The 20,734-nt window shown below is 42.6% G+C and overlaps 1 protein-coding gene across 10 annotated transcripts in view; it reads right to left on the bottom strand.

Moving 5' to 3' along the window:
- Nucleotides 1–3,604: 3,604 nt before the first annotated feature.
- Nucleotides 3,605–20,734, bottom strand: part of TCF7L2 (transcription factor 7 like 2) — a 181,385-nt gene continuing 164,255 nt past the window's right edge. For 3 of the 10 annotated variants that reach the window (XM_082309056.1, XM_082309054.1, XM_082309052.1), the window contains 6 exons: nt 19,996–20,136; nt 18,993–19,152; nt 18,135–18,242; nt 13,180–13,228; nt 11,354–11,426; nt 3,605–5,748 (listed from right to left, as the gene is read on the bottom strand). In XM_082309056.1, coding sequence (XP_082165182.1) covers nt 5,319–5,748; nt 11,354–11,426; nt 13,180–13,228; nt 18,135–18,242; nt 18,993–19,152; nt 19,996–20,136 — 961 coding nt within the window. In that variant the 3' untranslated portion in view covers nt 3,605–5,318. Of the gene's footprint in view, nt 5,749–10,706; nt 10,780–11,353; nt 11,427–13,179; nt 13,229–18,134; nt 18,243–18,992; nt 19,153–19,995; nt 20,137–20,734 lie in introns of all 10 variants that reach the window. The other 7 variants (XM_082309059.1, XM_082309057.1, XM_082309053.1 and 4 more) reach the window with 5 other exon arrangements.

A 20,734-nucleotide genomic window follows, 5' to 3' on the forward strand; every position in this document is an offset into this window, starting at 1 on the left:
TAACAGCTGAGCTCTCCCTGCCTTTTCTTCAGCAGCGGATCTGGAAAGCTTCTCTTCTCAGTGCCGGCAGAGATTTCCCTGGAACTCACAGGGACTTTATCATCTCTGAGAGTTTGACTGCCGCTGTCAAATCTGGTTCAAAATGCCAGAGGATTCAAGAGTTATCAGGAGAGGGTCAAACAGATGGACAGACAGCATGACTTCATGATCTCCACTGCCTTAGAGGTCCAGGCTAACACCTCCCTGCCCCAAATTAAATGCATTTCCAACCTCAGAAAAAGAGCAACTCCTAGAACATGGAGACAAGACATTAATACATATTTTGGATTGATCCCTGAAGGAAATCAGTTCAGGGGCTGGCAGACTCCTGTCCTCAGGGAGTGCTTAAAATGGGCTGGTAACATTATTGACCATGACGGGCCATTGGGCTGCATTCAGTTGTAGCTGATCTGCCTTAAAACTCTCAAGATGTTTTCCAAGAACATCTTAAAATGAATGCTAAAGTACCTGTCTATCCTTTTTTTATACTATAGCAGTTGCTACAATCCCTGAGCACATTTGCATATTCATAGTTTTAAGGCTCCAAGAGCTATAGCCTTCCTGTCCAACAAAGACCGCTGAAGCTCAACATTGGTCCTGTACTGAATTTAGTCTTCAGCTGGAGCGTCTTTACCAAAACAGCATCTAAAATCTTTACCCAGAGTCTTAGGTGACAGAGCATTCCTATGTGTATGCCAGATATAGCTGGGCAGTGCTGTCACACGCGTTCATTTTTATTATTATTATTGTTTGCTTTCATGATTGTTGCAATGGCCCATGCAACTATTTTACTGTGACTTCTCTTTTCTCATCTTTTTATGGTCTAATGAAATGAACAGGAGTCTAAAGATTGCTCTTTTTTCCTGCCTTTCCCTTCCTTTTTGCCTTTTAAGCAAAGCTTAAAACCATGTGGCACTGCTTTATTGAGTCAGCAATTGCTTAAACTTTTTAAAATTCCATACACTAAGTGAAAAATGAGATTTACAAAAGTAATGGAAAATAAATGTCTCCTGAACATGCAATACATTGACTTGCTTCCTTGCCTTATCCCATAAAAACAGATGGAAGCAATAGCTACAGTGAATTACCTACTGTACGTAGGGCCCCACGCTGTCCCACGGCAGCCCCGTTGGAGGACAGAGCGTGCCAGTTTGTCACCCCCTCGTCTGGAGGTTGCTCTCACTTGCGTGGATCAGGGGGTGAAGGGGGGGATCAGGCTGTACCCCTGTAGCCAGTTGCTCACCCTGTTTTACACCTACAGTGTACGGGAAGGGCTGCCTTCCCACCATGTTGCCAGTGCACCTGGTCTGATGGGGTCCCTGGCTGTGACTCCTGGGCACACAGGGACTATATATGAATAACAGTAACTTTCTCCCAGAAGCCTTGACCCAGCTCAGGCCCTCCGAGCAAGGGGAATTTGGAGGCATAAACCCATCAAGGGACACAGCCAACACACAACCTACAGGAAACCCAGGCGGTTGCTTTCCCGGGAATATGCAATTGTTTTCCACAGCAAACGAGTTCCCAGCACGAGTTAACCACCACTCGCGAGCTCTGTTCAACCTATCTTTCGAACACGTGCCTCACTCACCACACAGACAGAAGGAAAACCAATTTGTCCAGGAACACTGTTTTTGGACTCTGCTTTCCAAAGGCTTGCTAATAAAGCAGCGAGCAAAGAACACACTATTCTGCTGAATATATGAATCATACCTTGATGGCGTCTCCTTTGAATCATGGCATTCAAAGATCTCCCTGGAGCACTATGTTTTACTTTAGAAGAGAGCAGCTATCCCCAGCAGAGATGCAGCACATGTGTCTGGCTGACGGATGGCCACGCTCTAGCAAGAGTCAAAATGTTTAGAAGAAAAAAATTCCCTAGAAACTTTAAATGGCAAGAGAGTAATTTGAGCATCTCATTCAATTTGCTGGCTACCACCAACAGCAAGATTTGGCATCTTCCACAAAGGCTTCGCGGTGGCATCCCCTTCCCCGTCGCAGAGCCCCGTCCCACCAGCCTGCCCACACGCCTGTCGCGGGTGACGAGGGGACGTGTTCCACTCAAGTCAAGGGGAGCGTTGTGGTAGACCACAACAGAAACAGCATCGGGCCTTGGATCAAGGGAGATAAATGGAGCCTGGTAAAAAATTCACTGTGACTTAATCCTTCTAATAGGAAATATGAAGCAATACTCATGTATGTTACCCTTTATTAACATGTTTGGGGGGAAAAAAAAGAGGCTTCTGCTTGTAAACTAGTCATTAAAAAAAGTGGTAGCAATTTAAAGTACTATATACTCTGATTAAACATTATTTAGTGTTTCACCCAGCACCTCCCAGCCCCTCTACAAAGCAAACTCCTTCTGCAGCCAACAGACAACTGCTTTGCAGCCAGTTTTGCTTTTGTCAGACCCCCCAGCGAGGGACAGCCCAGTCTCAGCACCAGGGCTGGGCTCCCTAAAACGGCCCCGTTCCCAGGTCTCTGCAGAAAATCACTTCACCCGTTTCCCCATACGAGGAAGAATACTTACCCTTACACGGAGCCCATCAGGACCAACGGAAGAGAAGTGCATTACCCGAGCAATACACTGGCACGATGGCAGGGAACAAGCTTGCTCTGAGACCTTTGCATTTCATTGCCCTCCAGTGCCATTGCAGAAATTACTATGGCTGAGATTTTCCAAGACGACTGGGGCTATGGTGACATCCACTTCCGAGAGATTCCTGGAAATTACAAAGCTTAGATCCCTACTTAGTTTAAAAAACCCAAACAAATCAACCATTTAATAAAAATTCTTGCATTTAAGTTCACTCTCATCCCGCAGCATCTGCAGGCATTGCTGTATCAGGTGGATGTTGGATGCTCAGCGCTGAGAGCAGGCTGTGTTGCAAGGGCTCATTGCATTAAAAAATATATATACATATACATATATACATATATGCAAAAATGGCCTCAAATCTATCCAGGAGATAAACCCTAAGGCCAGCACAAGGACTCTAATGAAGGCTACCTAAGGTCTCCTGTGTGACCTTTATAGTGCACCAGCCCTGTGTTGTGGGATCACCAGGCTGAACAAAAATGTTTTAAAATTAAAGGTATCAGCCCTGGCCTCCTGTCCCCCGGTCAGGATCGCTTCACACAGAGGGACGACATTACTTTACCTCACGTGCTATTAGTCTTTTGCCAAATCATGTGCCATTTGCTTTAAAAAAAAAGGATTTTCAACTATTGGAAAAGCTTGCTGAGCGGGGAGGGCTACTGCAAAACGAATTTAGCAGGCGGCAGGATGGGAACCCAAAGGAAACAGAGGATTGCTCACAACCAGAGCTGGCTGCAAGTCGCCACTATTTTCACAAATTTTTTTCAAGGAGTTTTCCACTCGGGCTGTAAATCTTTTTAGCCAGAGTAAAATGCAGTCAACGCATAAATGAGTTGACAAGTCATTCTCTGCACATACTAAGTTGCTTTTATTAATCCAGAACTGCATGCTACAGATACTGTACAGCATGAACATTTATTCATTACAAAAAATGGCTTCCAAACCATTAAAAATGAAAATCGGAATAAGAGCATAAAACGGAACAGTAACATCACAACTGTTAGGAAACATTCAAAGTATTCACAAAAAATGTTATAGTTAGCATCTTAATAAACCAGAGAAAAATCTGAGACAGTTTTACAATCGCTTCATGTCAACTACAATGGCACTGAATGAACAGATGAACAATTTTTCAGCTTTATACAGCGTTTTTTGCAACATCAACATGCCTAGTTTTTTTTTTTTGTTTTAAGTTTGCTACCTACCTGTATGTAGTAAGTGTACATAAAAGTGGCAGTCTGATTTTCCTTTTATGAATAATCTAATATACAGAATTTGGCCCTTAAGGGTTTATACCTCTTCATTTTAAATGCTTTCCGGACAATCTGCTACCAAACACGTCTGTTATAGGTGACATTAAAACTACATACATATCTACCTATGTAACATCACAGCAAAACATGATGAACAAAAAAATTACAGCATTAAAAAAATAATAAAGTTGTTGGGAGAAAGTTAAAAGTCACTGAGAATTTTGGCACATAAAAATTTTGCACACAGCCTACAGTCCTAATGTCGCAGGGGATTCAGCTGCAGTTCTGAACGGGAGACACTTGGACCTTGCTGTTTTTCAAACAGCATTGCTAAAAATTCCCTTGCTAAATTTTCAAGTCTTTTCGTGTGTAATGGCTTTTAAAGCAAATTTTTTTTTTTTTACACTATTGATCCTTGAAAAAATGCATCTGCGAATGTCCATTTGGTGGCAACTGTGTTTCATATAGCACAAAAAAAAAAAAAAAATCACAAAAGGAAATAAAAAACAAAAATCCCGGAAAAAATATATATATACACATTTATATATAAACTTAAAAACCTTGTACAAATGAGTTGTTATATATAAGATGCTTACACTAAGGGAAAAAAAAAACCTTTATACAATGTTTCAAGAAAAAAAGAAGAAAAAAACATTTAAAAAGGGACAACATACAGATACAACAAGCAATTTCTAAAGCAATAAATACTACTGGTCCAATAGCGTTGTGATACTTTTAATTGTTGAGTAGCGTTCCCTCCCCCAAAAAGAACAACACCATGGAACAAGGTATATTAACACATTTTTTTTAACCCTTTGTTTCTGTACATTTAAACAATAACAAGTAACATCACAATAAAGGTTGTTTCACACAAGGAAGAAAAAAAAAAAGTAGTAGCGGCACTGCATTCGTTGTGCCCTTAAAGGTTTAAAAACCAGATGTAAAATGATTGGTTCGCAAGCTCGTATTTAATACAAATAATAAAGAACCAATGCCTCCGGCAAGGGCTGCTTCAAAATTGCTTCTTTTTTTTTTAATTTTTAAAATCAGTCTTTAAAACTAAGCTATTGGAACTACATAACAATTATGTATATATATATATTTTTTAAACGCTACAAAGACTTTAAACAGCTGTTGATAAAAATTTTGGCAGAATCATGAGGCTTTTCTCATCTACATATTTAAAAAGGAGAAATTGAAATAAGAATGGGTCAAATATTGACCAATGAACTCGATAAAACATCAACTAATGTAGCCACGTGGCACGAATTAAAAACGAAACCGAGAAACGACGACAAACAGCGGACGACGAGGAGGAGGACAAGGAAAAAAAAAAATTAAAGGGGGAAAAAAAAACCACAACAACCCCAAATCCCAACAGAATTCAATCCCCCCGAGGGAAACCGAAAGGGCTAACGAGGCTAAAGCTATTCTAAGGACTTGGTTACGAGGGAGAGCGGCTGGGGCTGTGTCCCTGCCAGCGAGCTGTGGGAATGCAAGGAGGACGTCGAGGGCTGTGCTAGGGATGCGGCGGCGGCCGGCGGGAGGGCGGCCGGCGGGTGGTCCAGGGCCCCGTTGGGGCAGCTGGTGGCAGGCAGGGCGCCGGGCTTGCTCGCAGCGCTCTCGGCGAGGACGAGCGAGGATGGCGGCGGCATCATGACCAGGTGTGCCAGTGGGTCGGGCTTCAATGAGAGCGAGAGGGGTTGCGTTTGTTCAGTCTGTGGTTTCGAGTCTCTGGAGGGGGAGGCGAGCATGGCGGGGGAGGACGGAGGAGAGTCTAGTAAGCTTCCATCTGAAGAGGGTGGGCTGACGCAGCTGCCTTCACCTTGTATGTAGCGAACGCACTTTTTTTTTCTCCTAGAAACAGGGAGAGAGTTATCTGTGAATAAAGGGCAGAGACGCCGATAGAGACAGTTATCTAAAGCAAAGAGCCGTCAATTAGCTACTCTGGGCTCTGCGCGGGTGGCACCCCGGCCCCACGCGCCGTCCTGGGGGTCTGGCGGGGAGTCCTCGGCACCGAGCCCGCTCGGGAACCTCCCCTCGGCTAACAGATTTGGAAAGGATTCACCAATTGCCTCTTCGTCCCCCTCCTCTTCAGGCCGCCTCCTTTCCTTAGTGATTTTAATAATCAGAAAATCAGAGAAGACGTTTTTGGAGCCCACTGTGCTAATCTACAAACTTGACTTTCCTCCAGGGGAAAAAAAAAAAAATTAATCCTTATAAAATAAAAGCTCTGGATAGTTGATGGTATCTCAAGATGTCCCATAACGCTGTCCAACTCAACAGGGCTATCTCTACACCTGTGTCACCTGTCGTGTCTTACGATGCACTGCCCTTGGGAGGCAAGGACGGCCGCAAACTACTGCTCACTGCTTTCTCCTTTGTTAAGAACCACACCAAATCCAGAAACGTCAGAGTCAGACAGGAGGGATATATAATAGAGAGAATGAGAGAGAGGGGAAATAAAAACAAAACGAACGAACGAAGCAAACAGAAGAAAAACCAGGAAAAGAACAGGATAAACAGAGTATGATCCAAAATAACAAGAATAACTGGTTGTATGGCCTGCAGGTTGTGGCTTTAAATCGACTCAGTTTTACTTTTTGTTTTAAGGGAGAGTGGTAGATTTGGGAAGCTGCTCGTCTGCGTTTTAGGGAATTTTCCTCTGAGAGGCCATCCATGTTAACTCCAGAGTGGGATCCAATTTCAGTAGGTGAAGAGCACGACGACAGGTACAAAGGTGAGGAGCAACAGGGAGCTTATTTCACACCAGGGAATATGAGTCTTGCAAGAGCCGCTCATCTTCAAATAAATGAGTAAGTGACCCGACAGAGATCTTTTCTCCTCCCTCTGTCCACTTAATAATGTAAAGGAGCAATGAAAACAGATGACAGTTTCACACCATCTCTCTTGCCAAGTATATGCAAGACAATTCTAGCAGCAGGACAGAAATAATGAGGCAAACAACCACAGCATCTGGCAGAAAGACGTTCAGTGGCCACCTTGACCCTAATAATGATGGCTCTCCAGCCCTCCTATTCACAAGCACACTTTCCATGGGAAGTGCTGAACCGCTGTTACACAGCCCGAGGTATATGACAAAGTCTGTCTAGAGCAGCTCTGCCACAAAAACTTTGGACATTCGGCTAAGCTGCACAAGGCCGCCAACGTGAAGGAGCAGGTTGCTCTCCCCCTCCAGTCGATACCTCGCCTCAGCTCAGCAACTTCATCAGAGGAAGCGCCCGAGCGCGGCACAGCAGCTGAATGTCGCTGGGTGACATCCCCCGCTCGCCGAGGTGCCCTAGCTCCACTGCTGGTCCTCAGTGTTCTCAAGGGCAACTGCGTTTGACTTGGGTTAAAGCAAGGCCTGCTGCCTAGGCAATGGGGCTAGATGTTTCTCGACTGCAAGGGAGATCTAATCAGCTTGATCCTGGAGTTAAAAGATATCATCTCCCGTAGCCAGGAAGGGAACAGCAACCCCGGCACCCCATCTTTCCACCACCTTCAGTGAGGGACCAATGCTGTGACATCCCTTCCTCCAGAGACTCAGGCTCTGCTCTCAGGTTCTGCTCCACATTTCATATGGCAAGGTAAGGGGTTAGGGCTATTAGAGTTTTAACCACGTTAGCCTGCAGATCAATACATGCTAAAAACTAAAGACAACCATGCAACTTAAGTGTTAAAAAGAAAGAAAGAATGAAAGATAGAAGACAGCAAGTGAAGGCTGTAAACCATGCTTTATTAGAGCAACGTTAAAAGACAGAAAAAAATTAATTTGGTGGGCTCAAAACAGAACCTGTTAATTCTTCTACCATCAACAAACAACACGGGAAGCCTCTGGCTCTTGGCTAAGGACAGTTCTGCTGCTCTTTCTGCCCTCCCTGCTCCTCTGTCTCACCACCTCCTAGCTTCAGCTGTGCAACGCTACCAGGGCCACAGTTCACGTTTGGACCTTCTGTACAGCTCCAGTGGCAAAGCAGAACAGTGTTGCTTCACAGAGCTCACTGATAACACCTGTGTGGAAAGGTGGGTTCTCACAATTTGGAGACAGCAGGGCTCCCCCCCAACCCCAAATTAAAATAATTTGCAAGCAGAGAGCCACGCTCTGCCTGCCTCATTGATGGTGGTCCAGAATCCATTCAACTAGATTGCTCTGAACCCTCAAGGCAGTTAACTACTTCACTGGAGGCAGTTTGAATCTAGTATGCCAAAAATCCAAAATTATTCTTTTAATCCTATTTAAGTTCCGTGGCCTGAAAGGAAGAGTTCCCATGGCAAAGCCGACTTAAACCAGGTCTACCTGACTCTCTGGCTCTGCAGAGTTAACAACCTTCTTAAAACTAAACCCACTGGTCTGCTACCTGAAGTAATTTTCCTTTGACTAGGATTAAGGGAGCAGATTGCTTCCTCTGCTTCTGTTGTATCTTAAACTCTTTAACAGCATGGCCACTTCTAGTCGGAAAAGCCATTTACTTAAATCATGATGGCTCAAGGAGGAGACATTTCTCCAGCCTGTGCCATTCCCACCATGTGTTATCTGTGGTCGTGTACGTGTCAGGGTTGGGTGGGACAGAAGGCATAGATGGTAAAACCCCAAACCCTGCAAGCCAAATTTTACCAGAAGTGAACACCACCAGGCAACTCTGATGAAGGGGAATAAACAAACATCCAAGGAACTCTTTGTGCCTCAGTTTTGCTCTCCTAAAAGTGGGAACAAAAATACTCTATGTCCCCCCTCAGAAGCACTAGTGAGGATTATTCACTTGTGCATCGCTCTGAAAGCATCAACTACTACATCAGTCTAGCAAACACCAACAGACCTGATTCCGCTCGTGCTGCCCTTAAAACTAGCCCCAAGACAGCACTGGGAAACCTGTAATGCTGCAATTGCCATGAGTGAAAGCCACAGAGGATGACAAGGGTTTATTCAGTTGCTGTGAGCAAAGATGTCTCAGTTTCTATTGTAGCAGCAAACTGCACATCTTTAGCACCTAAGATGCGCTACAAAATGCTACCATGCTAGCAAATGCAATGTTATAATGGTTAGGACCAGAACTAGGAGAGAAATGCTCTAATACCTAGTGATAAAATGCCTCCATGCATTAAAAAAGAACCCCACCCAAAACAAAAAGAAAAGCAGCTGACTCTGTATCAGTAAGTCTAAAGCTATCAGCTACACCACTGAAGTTGTCTCTGATGTGCTGCAAAGATTTCTGACCAAAATCTGGCGTAAGTTAAGAAAGGGTTTATGCTTCACATGTAACCTAAGCACTGTACAGACCGAATGAAAAGTCCCCTTGCTGATAAAATGTAGTTTTAAAAGTATGCTGTTTACTCAAGCAGCTAGGGAAAGATAAAGCAACACAAACATGATGTGCCCCCGGTTCTGGTACTTGGCATACAGAGCCTGACACGCTTCAAACACTCTATCTCTAGACTACACAAATATCTGCTGATAGAGCGTAGTGAACTAACCACAGAATAAAGCCTAATTAAACACAGCATTCGAGTCTTTGGCTAGCATGAGGCTCGAGCCTCCTGACACAGTAAAGTGGCTACCCAGCTCTTCTGGACTGAACTCTTCCTTTAAGCTTTAAGCAAATGCTGCTTTCAAAGCTCACTTAACATACATACTGGTACTGGTATTAAGACCCCAACACCCGGTACTAGCATGCCTCGAATGGGACAATATACAATCTGTTGAAGACATTTCTGGTGCCTTAGCTGGTATTTTGACATACACCACCACCCTCGATCCATGTTTTCCTCGACACTAAGCACAAACAAGACTGCGTGCATACACAAAATACGATGGACGTCTGATCTACATTCTAAATGAGATGGAGCACATGGGACTGGCATGAGTAAGAGGGGAAAATGTGGGAGAGGAATCACTACACACAGAGTGTGGTTTGGGTTGAAATACCTACCATCATAATATTCCAAATTCAAAGACTGCTTGTATCAGAACAAAGAAACAACAAATTTAACCAAATGCGATCATATAAGGAAAAAGGAATGAGAAAAGAACTACTCGGTATCCCTCCACCAAGAAAGAAGTACGTACTGAGTTATACATGGAATTAAACTCCAGTAGAACATGGGCTGTTGAAATTTGGGCTCTCTGCTGTCTTTCATCTCCTTTTAATGCTGGAAACTGTCCTACTAAAGTTGTAATTAGTTTTGTCTAGAGCTCAGGCATTTACAGCTCACTTGTTGGGATAAAATTTAGGAAAAAACGTATTTTCGGAATCAGAAAAAAAAAGACATCAGATCATTTAAAAAACTGATATCTACATAAACGTTACCGAGGCATAGAAGCCTACAGGTAGCTATTTAATTTTGCAGATAACACCAAAAAAATGAGTACAATATAAGCTGTAAACACTGGCTTTTACATCTCTAATCATGAGAAAAACACTAGTGCTGCAGATCCCAGAACCTTTTCAAAAAGCCTTTGGAGGCAGCGGACATAGACCCAAATGAAAGACAAAATACAGATGTCCAGCTAAACATTCATTTTGCTGACAATCTGGAAAAAAATCATAAAAAAGCCAAAAAACTGCCAGCTTTAAGTACTTGAAGTTTTCTTGTTCCCAGTTCTACCACCAGGGAGAGGTTATTGGTAAAGAAAGAGAGAAAATGGCATTAAATTAGCAAGAAATTCCAAAGATCAAAGATTATTAGCAATTGATGCTGTGGGAGAGAGAAAGGTGGGGAGTGGGGAAAAAAGATTAAAAAAATAAAATCACACAAATGCACTAAGAGGACAGATTGCTTTTATTTCCCCAAAGGCCTAATGGGTAGTATTATACCTGCATGGTTTGCACCATAAACTCTGTCGGTCAAGCCCGAACAATGCCCGACACTTCTTTGGAGTATTTGCATCTGTTAGCATAAGGTAAACACAAAAAATACAACACAATGGTGGATAGAGCTTATTTGGACTGCGTCATCTTAGCTACAGCTACGTTTAGCTTTCAATCACCTTAGTTTTATTTGGTAATCTCCCCTCGTACCAAGGGCAGGAAAGAAAACAGGACTTTCACAATGAGTCAAAGGAAAACCAAAAAAAAATCTCCGACATGGCCATGCGTCTGTCCGGTGTCGGTACCATGCTCAATGCCATGTTACCAAGGGCTTTGGGAGCGACTTTGCTTGGGTGGAGGCTTGGAGGGCAGGAGCATGGTTGAGCCACGGATCAGATGGGCTTAAGGCTGATGCTGTTTTACAGTGGGTTTTTGGCTAGCAGCAGCAAAGAGGAAGGCAAAAAAAAGACCAACAACGAAAAAAAAGCAAAACCCTTTTAGAGAGATGATAACTCATGGCAGTGTCCCACTCCCTTGTGTCTTCTAGATCACAACACAGAGCTACAAAGCAACAAGGCAGGAAAAAAAAGGGGAAAGTACCAAATAAACCAGCTGCAAATCAGCCATAGCGAGTCTGGGAAAACTATACACACCTGCAGGGGCCGCACCAGTTATTCTGTTGATCAAGGCCAAAGCGCGCTCGGCATTTCTTAGGAGCGCTCAGGTCTGAATGAGTTCAAGAAAAGCGAGCAGAAAAGGGAGAGAGGAAAAAAAGAAAAGGGGAGAGAGGGGGAGAGAGAGAGAGGAAGAGAGAAAAGGGGAGAAAAAAGAGAAAGATAAAAATAAGGAAAAAATAAAAATAAAAAAGGGAATAAAAATCAATGTCCTCGTTATTAATTGCAAAATATTGACTTTTGATTTAAAAGTTAAAAAAAGTGATAATCACATTTTTATTCAACTCTTGAGATTAGCTGTTGCAATTAAAGCTGCAGTATCCCTTTATAAAGGACTGTTTCTTTCCCTTTTAAAAGAGCACGTAGAGGAAAGTCACTGTGGCTGGTCTAGCAGGATGTCTCAGGCAAGATTTATTTGGGCTGGGTTTTTTTATTCTCTTTTTTGAGAGGGGGGAAAAAAGGAAGAAAAGAAGCTGAGTATGGAAGTTAGATCCTGAACATGCTTTTTTCTTCAACTCAGATACAAAATAAAAATAAGAGAAAAAAAAGAAAAAGGAAATTATATCTCCTGGGATAATGCAGCTTTTGGAATAACATTCAATTTATTTGTTTTTATTAATTTGTATTTAAAAGAATGGATAAGAATAAGTAGATTGCGGAATGAGTATGTTAGTATCAGCCAGAAAATAAAATGTGAAGCATGGCAAGGTGCTGAGTTAGTACAGCTAGTGAATTGCAATGAATAGGCTTGAGCAGAAAGGAAAAAAAAAAAAAAAAAAAAAATCCAAAACTAAAATAATAATAAAAAAATGCATATGCATGCTAATGTGAGAAGACTTAGTGGGAGCCATGAAAAATGCCATTAGATTAAGGAGGTTCATTACTGACTTGCTTCCATTCTTTATCAGTCTCTTTAAAGAAATACTGCATATTCAATTTGCACAGTTAGTACAACTCTTGCGTTATTTTTACTGTATTACTGTTTTAATAGCAATTGTTACAAAAACGAAAAACAAAATTAAAAAATACTATCAAACATATAATAGATATAAAGATATATAGATAATAAATACTATCAAAACGTGTGGATGGTATTTTTTTCTTAATGTCATAAGTGTTTAATGTTAAAATCTATAATGGCAGGAAAAAAATTAAAAAGCAGTTTATAAACTATTTTAAATGACTCAAAATGACGTTAGCACCTGTAATCGGAGGAAGTGAAAGGCAAGGATTTAGGAAACATTCGCTGTGTTCTGAAAAAAAAGAACAAATTATACAAAGGCTTCAAAAAAACTAAGTCAGGGCTTCTTCAAAATTGACTATGAGATTGCCTATGCAGTATTTCTAATTTCCTATATAGAATGGCAAACCTCCTTAATTTAAAATGGGTGCGATTTACCACTGTAAGGCATGCATCAGAACATACAGGTACAGCCCAAATTAATACCAAACACATACATACGTACATACACGCACACACATATGCGCAAAATAAGCGGACAACTTTATAAATGATGGCATAGGCATTACAGCTACGGCTCTGCAGTTAAAGGCTTTGCAATTATTACGTACAAATTCAGCTAACGTCACAAGAGGCTCTTACATGCAATGGCTTGGTTACTAGTTTTAGAAGGGCAATAACGCGTAAATAATTAGAGTGCATTTAAAAAAAAAGGCTGTCTAGTATAGGGACCGGCTCCCCGTGAGGCCAGGAGACTCATACCCACCTCCCCCGTACCTAGGAGCGTCACACCAGGATTGCCACACTTCCACTAAGCAAGAGATTTAGACTTATTTTTACTTACCATTGGTCTCTCCTGGCTGCTTATCCCTTTTCCTCTTCTTCTTCTTTCCCTGCAGGAAACATACACAAATGAGAAGGATTAAAAAAACCCCAAAACATGTCTCCTTGCAAGACCGCACTGAGCGATGGGGCTGCGGCCAGTGCGGGAAGCTGCCTGGGGAGAACACCGAAGCATGGTGCCGGCTCGCTCCCAGTGCAGGGAGACTTGGGGGGCCTCGAGGGGATGCTTGCACCCCAGGGATGGCTCTACCTGCCTGCCCCGTGCCTTTTCTGACAGCCTCGCCGCAGCCCCCCCCCAATGCTAACACCCACCAAAGCCATAAGCAGCTGGGGAGGGGGCAGAACGACTTGTAAGATGCTTCTTTTGAGATAAGATTATCACCACGACAGAAACATTGATACTTGTATGCTCCCACTTAAAAAAAAAAAAATCATTCCTGGTCATGTTTCTGTGGGGTGGGGAAGGGAAGAAGGGGCAACAGCAGAGATTCAAGGTGGGAGAGTCCATGAGTGAAGTCAGACTGAGCCCCTGCAGTTCCTCAGCACCCAAAACCAACCGATAAAGCAGACGAGGAAGCCACAGTAATGAGCAAAACCTAACCTGCAGGTTTATAAGGGCACTGACAACTTGGGAAGCAAAGCCAGGAAGATAAAAAAAATCCAGATATAACTAAGACCCTTCCCATATTTTGCTCTGTCACAAGAAAAAATCATCAATAATGTTTTGCTAAGCTGCATCCCTTTCCCAAATACTGCCCCACAAGATGATGCAATTTGTTACCATTTCTGACTGGAGGGAGAAAGGCCCTTTCTCCATTTCCCTCCAGCAGTGTGGGAGAGGACATGACCAGGAGCCCGACTTCTGTGGAAACCCAATGACCGTTTTCCAATAGAAGATTTATAAAGTAATAAGCATGCCTCAAAAGAGAAAAGCTATTTTCTAAGAAAACTCTTTGAACACTGAGCTACAGGGTTTGCAGAGCAGCACAAAAAGGCCAGTGCAAGGGGACAGAGTAATTTCATTTTCACAGCTGCCCAGATGCTAAAAGCAATGACTTTCGGGCCAGCAATGTCAACTGTGAACAGCAGAGATCCCTGCTTTTGAAGATGTGGTACTAAGAGAAGTTGATGAAAAGACACCAGGCCAGCAGTCCCTTGTGGTCAAAAGGGAACAAACATGCCTTGGAAGAAGGAATCTCACAGCAGTTTTGAAAGGCTGGACATATCTATGGGGAAGCCAAGAGGTTCTCCCACATGGTGGACATCTTTCTCAGTAGGTTGGTCTGGCTCCCAGCGAAACAGTTAAGATTGGGCTTCAGCTTGGGACATCCACTATAACATTTGGGATGCTCACTATGATACGTTCCCTGGAATGTATTGGTAAAAAATTCCCCCAATATGAATGCTGGATTTTGATTTGTTGTTGTTGTCGTCATACTTTTCCACCCCAAAAGCTGGCTTTCTAGAACAGGGCTTCTGTACTCATTCCCCCTTGCTTGCTCAGGGTTGTAAACCGCCACACTGCTGTCCAGGCTGCGACAAGCACAGTCTTGTTCACGAGAGCCTTCTGGTGATGGAAAAAGCTGTGCACACCATCAATTTTAAAGGATTTTTAAACGACATGCACATAATCTTGTGGCCTGGATGCTGCTGAGAAATCACCTCCGACACCTCTGAGGTCATTTTGGAGGATATGGAAAGTTGCTGCTCTGAGTGAATTGCTACAGCAGCCATCAGTCTAACATGACAGACAGACAAGATAGACAAGCATTGCTCCTAAAGCTCCCTGAGAATAAACCAGGGAAAAACATGGTATCTTGCAGTCCATGTATCACGTAAAGATATGAGAGGCTCATACTGCTCCATCTATATTGATCTAGATTGACAGTAACTCTGTGAAAGTCGGTGAATTTCTTCCAGGTTTACAACAGTGTAACCAAAACCAGATAATTGCCTGAGGACCACAAGCCTGATTTTCGTTTAATCTCAAGGAGGCCACTTGCATAATTAACAGACTGCATCTTGTGGCAAATTTGCTTAATTTTTGCAGTACATTTGGGAATTCAAGGGCTATTCCAACTTGAGACCTTAAACTTCTTCACACAAGGGCCAGCCAGAACAGAGGTCAGGAGTCACCTGCCCTTTACAAACTCTTCAAGCCAGGTATTAAAGCACTATAACCCCTTTAGGGAGCAATCTGTTAAAAATGGCTGATATACAGGAATGTCAGCCAGGGACCAGGAATTTTTGGTTCCTTTTCAACACAACTTTGAAAACTGTTCCTAGAACTGACAGAGGTCCCACTAACTTCGTTTACGCCCTTTTCAAAGCAAACGGGGAGAAGAATCACCTGGCTTCCTTGCTCAATTTCTGTGCTACAAGAAGATACTCGATTACGTAGCTAAATTAATACATGGACTTAAGAAAAGAATTATGGCAGCAGTTTTTCAAGTGCTCTGCAGAAGACGCTGTTTTGCCTTTGCCTCCAATTGTCCTGTTAAGACTCGAGCAGATGGTCTGTAATGTTTTCCATCACCGTACTATAAAAATTCTTAGGCTGCAAGTAAAGGCGGATGTAAATACTTACTAACCATCTTGGCAGCTGCCTCTACAGAGCCAAACCAACATGGGTTCTGACAGGACTGCAGAGTTCTTTGGTACTAATTTTCTAGACAAGTGGCAGGCGAGGTGACTAGACCCTTACATACTTCTGAGTCCAGCACTCAGTGCTGCTTAACATCTTATATTAGATCTCAGGAAGAGCAAATGTGCCTTGTGACACCAACAGGCCACGAGGGATTCCCTCAATCCTCTTCTCTTATTTAAGAGCAGGCTGAAAGCTGCATTTCTTGAATGTACTGCTCCTATTTCTGAAGACCTGGGCTACAATACAGCTGGCCTCTTCCTCGTGCCTGATGTGAGATGCCTAACAAGTTAACCATTTCAAGCAGCCCAAACATGCTCCCCTTCTAGGTTTGTGAAGGGCTCGAGACCCTACGAAACGCCGAGGGAGGAGGGGAACTCAGAGAGCTCTGAATGGACCAGGGGAGAAGAAATAAATAAATCCTGCGGATGATGCAATCGTGTAATGCAAAGGTACCGCGCTCTCCTCAGGCAGGAAGGTTCCCCCTGAAGGTCACTTGGGGGTACAGCATCAAGCCGCTGGGAAAGCGCCGGCTTTCTCATCCTGTCCTTTTTAGCTTGAGAAGAAAGGGTTTCTCAGGGCTCACACGGTGAGGACAAAAGTAAAAAGTCCTAAACACTGAAAGCTTTGTACATGCCCATCTGTCGGTGGCACAGTCACTGAGCAGAATGAGCATTCCCGAAACCTCAGTCGAGCCTATACTCCCTTCTGAACACCCAAGAAGATGATACTGCACAGTGCTGAGGAACTACCTCAAGCCTATGGTCTGACAGTCTCAGGCCAGATACACCGAAGAGAAAGGGAAAATGTGCTGAAGCAGGAGCAGTGCCTCATTGGGCTTAACGAGGTCCCCTCTGAGGAGCATGCACAGCTACACCTGCAATGGCGAACAAAGGAGGCAGCGAGGCAGAGCCCAGCGGAAAGAAAAGATGATCAAGAAAAAACAGAAGGATTTGAAAAAAATGTCCTGAAGTACATATTGCTAAATAAGTGAGCATGTGTGTTCTCCACTCCTGAAATGGTAGAAGAGCATAGAGAGCTGCTGCTGCTCTAGGCTTTGCTGCAGACTCTGAACTGGCTTCTTCCCATCCATGCACATAAAAGTGCAGATTCTCATAGAGGTAAACATCGCCATATACAAAGGACACAGTTTATGGGATTTACACCAAAATAGGATATTTACAGTAAAATAGGCTGTGATGGTGACGATGATGGAAGAGACAGACTTCAACAAAAACAAAATGTGTAACGCTATGCATAACTGACATCAATCTTACAGCTGCTGGTCCCCAAACCTGCAGGGAAGTCTGCCTGGAAGGTAGGGAGCACCGTTTATTCCAGGGTTAGAGACCTTAAAAGTTTTAGGTGATTTTTATTTAAATTTTTTTAAAAATAATCAAGATGCTGCTATATTCCTTTTAAAGAGGGTTTAGAGCTCCCACCAATCCACAAATCTGTCAAGAATTTATAGGTTTAGGCTTGCAAACACTTACTACCAGATGCAACGCTTAGCATTCATGGAAGAAGGGGTTATATACTACTAGTAAGTGGTTACAACACTGGCCTTATGTTTTTAACAGACAGAAAATTATACCACTTTTACCTACAAAACAGGTTTTCTGAAAGGCGGAGGGGGGAATCAATCTTAAAAACACTCCATGAATTGATCATAAACTCCAAAACACTTTTTAAAAAATGAGGGGGGAAGGGGGGGAGATAACATGGCCATGAAAAAGCAAAACATAATAAAAATATACAACAGTAGAGCGTGGAATAATTCATTTAACCCCACTTGAGAGTAAGACTTTCAAACAAGTCACGTTTTTGGTTTTGCCAGTCCTTCTCTGAAGCTAGGATAAGTCATTCTTCCACTTTCCACTATACTCTCACACAGATAAGCACAAGACACTAATTATTCATCTTTTTGGTGGAAGAGAGAGGAGCCATACTAGGGGAATTTTTAATTTTGTTTAAAAAAATGAAATTTAAAATGACCAGCAAGCCAAACAGCATTTCCAGATGCTGGTAAAAGTGAAGGCAAGAGTTTCTTCACAGAGCTCTACTGTCATGCCCCAATTCTAACCTTTGACTAGTCCCAGCCAGGAAGCCTCTTCCAAGTGGAGGGCTGGGAATTATCCCCAATAGTTTTAGTATCGCAGAGGGAAGCGTCCGTTGTTGTTACCAGATTGGGATCCTGAGGCACGCTTTCCAAGTAGTGCTTGTGTGCAATGTGTGGTCGTAGTTCAGCAGGTCACATATACATTTCTACAAGCTCTACTACTAAAAAAATTTCCACCTACATAGGAACCTACATAGTTATCCCGTGCGGACCAGCCTGGGTACAGCTGCATATGAAGCTGTCGTTCCTTTCTTGCTAGTTCATAGTATTTCGCTTGTTCTTCTCTGGATAACGCGTGCCACTGAGGTGAAGAAAAGAGAAAAAGACAAAATAAAAAGCACAAGTGGTTTTTTTTAAGTGCATTAACAGCAGAGTATTTTATTTATACATAAATACAGCGAGAGTTGATTTTCATAAAAAAAGAGATAAAAACAGATGATCTGGCACGCTGCCATTCATATTTTATTTATAACTCCAGATTGTAACTCCAGGAAACTCAACTGAGTCACAACTACTAATTTACGTTCACTCAGCCCCTTTGTCTCCTGATGAGAGAGGAGAATTAAGAAAACTAAACAAAAACAAAGAGCAGGGCTGAACCACTTGTTGTGAGCCAGATCTCAGTTACAGATTTACAGAAAGTCTCCCCCTCCCTTCCCCACTGGCACCCCCTCTCCTCTCCTGGCTCTCACAGGTGCTGATACTGGTACTGTGCTTCCCAAAGGCTTTTTCCTTCCCCATTTACTTTTCTGCCTGTTTCTAGGACAAAACAAGAAATTTGAGATTTTTTTCCATTTCCAGGTGATGGAAATAACATTGAAATAACACTGCTGTTAATTAAGTCCCCCCCTTCCTTGTGAATGACCCTGCTGGCAAAAAGCATCTACAAAAACAAAAATCAAAAGAAGGCCTTTGGTTTAGTTACTTCCCTATCCACTATCAAAAGAACAGGAAAGCACAGTGATTCAGAAGGATGCAACTCCCTTTCACTGCAAGCAGTGTGAAGCCTACGAGTTTCAGTCCCTGCTTGTGCTTCTCCCTTGTTACCTACCCTTCGACCGAGGATTTGGTTGATGGCTGCGCTCTCTTTCAATGTGCATTCTGCTACAACTTTTGCTCTCATTTCCTTCATATACAACATAAATGCATTAAGAGGTTTCTTTATGTGTGGCTTCTTTTTCTCTTCTTCTTTTTTGGAGTCCTGATGTTTTCTGAAGGGTAAAGATACAACAGACATACACCTCACATGAGAACTCTTGTGAGTTTATTAAATTCATCCCCTCAATCCCTCTAGCATTCACCCTCAGAAATTAGCCTCTAGAAAGAGGACCAGAAGGTCCTCTAGGGCCTTCACCCTGGCTGCCGTATGAGAACAGTTTTAAGGGCATTATAAGAAAACCTATCTCATATTTACGCAATATCACCAAGTACCCTCTCAGCCCCTAGAACCTTGGAAGGACATGGGCACTTAGGAAAATGGCTTCATGCGGAGGGCTTGTGAGCATGATGGCAGAGGAAATAATTACACCCCATCATCACTGGGAACTGAAATGCTCTCTTTCTGCTTCACCTGTGAAATGAAAGGCAAGAAGCACCAGAAGCACTAGGGGGGTACACCAGGGCTCTCCTCGGTTCAAACCCAAACTTGATACCAGCTCTCTCTGCAGCTTTGAACAAGCCATTTATGCTTGATTTATTGTCTCCTGTAGTGTATCCGGTATCTCATGGCTCCAAACCGGGCACTGAGTAACAGGGGAAACTGGTCAAGAAGCTTGAATCTTGATCAAGAAAATTCCACTTCTTTGTTAAAATGTCTGAAGTTAATAACTACTTGTCTATGTCACAGAATGACTCTGAAAGACAGTCATCATTATTTTGACACACTTTGGTAGCTAAACCATGTTCCAATCAATTAGAACAGAAGAGGAAAAAGCAGTTTAAAAAATATTTTACAGCAAAAACATTCCCACAAATCCAAGCCTTTTTAAAAGCCACATATGCCCAGGCGATGCTTTGGGTGTTCTAATAGTAAGACACGGGAAGCAACAACTTACGAGCTGTGGAGTGAGCCGACGTCGCTCTGGGAAGATTCCTGTTTGACTGTTGGTGTGACTATGGCCGGATGAGGGATTCCAGTTGTATGTAAACTATGGTGTGGCGGGACCATGTGTGGAGGAAACCTAGAGGAGAGAAAGCTGTGTAAATCGTCAGAATAAAAATGAATGAATGGGGAGGGATGTGTACACACATTAAAAAAAAAAGGCATACAACAAGCACATGACAGCTAGACAAAGCATATGAAAGCTGGCAGCATTAATTAGCAATAAATTAAACATAATGACTCTTCTAATGTCATTAAAGCCAATCTTCCCCTTCATTATCATTACTGACATGAGACATCATGATTTTTAACATCTTTAACAAAAGGCAAATTCAACTGGATGAACTTGGATGAAAGTGGAATTTCAGCTACCTGCAAGAAAATCCACCAGTCCATTTTTTCGCTAAGAAATTATCTGTGGCAACCAAGGAATCAATTTTTATTGTTCTGAATCATGTTGTGAATTTGGGATGACATCTTTTGTTGCATATTGACAGCAAAATAAAATATTAATGCCAACACAATCTAGATGCATTTTTGATAATCCTTATAGATACCTCATTAGCTACATTTTGTTGATGGAGCAAACAAAAATATTTATTTGTGTCTAATAAATCTCTGAGCCACACTGCTTTAACAGAAGGTGGGAAGACGGTGGAATTAAGTCAATTTTGACCCATTAAGGTAAGGTA

The sequence above is a fragment of the Platalea leucorodia genome, assembly GCF_965183815.1.
Source record: "Platalea leucorodia genome assembly, chromosome: 4".
Taxonomy (NCBI): Eukaryota; Metazoa; Chordata; class Aves; order Pelecaniformes; family Threskiornithidae; genus Platalea; species Platalea leucorodia.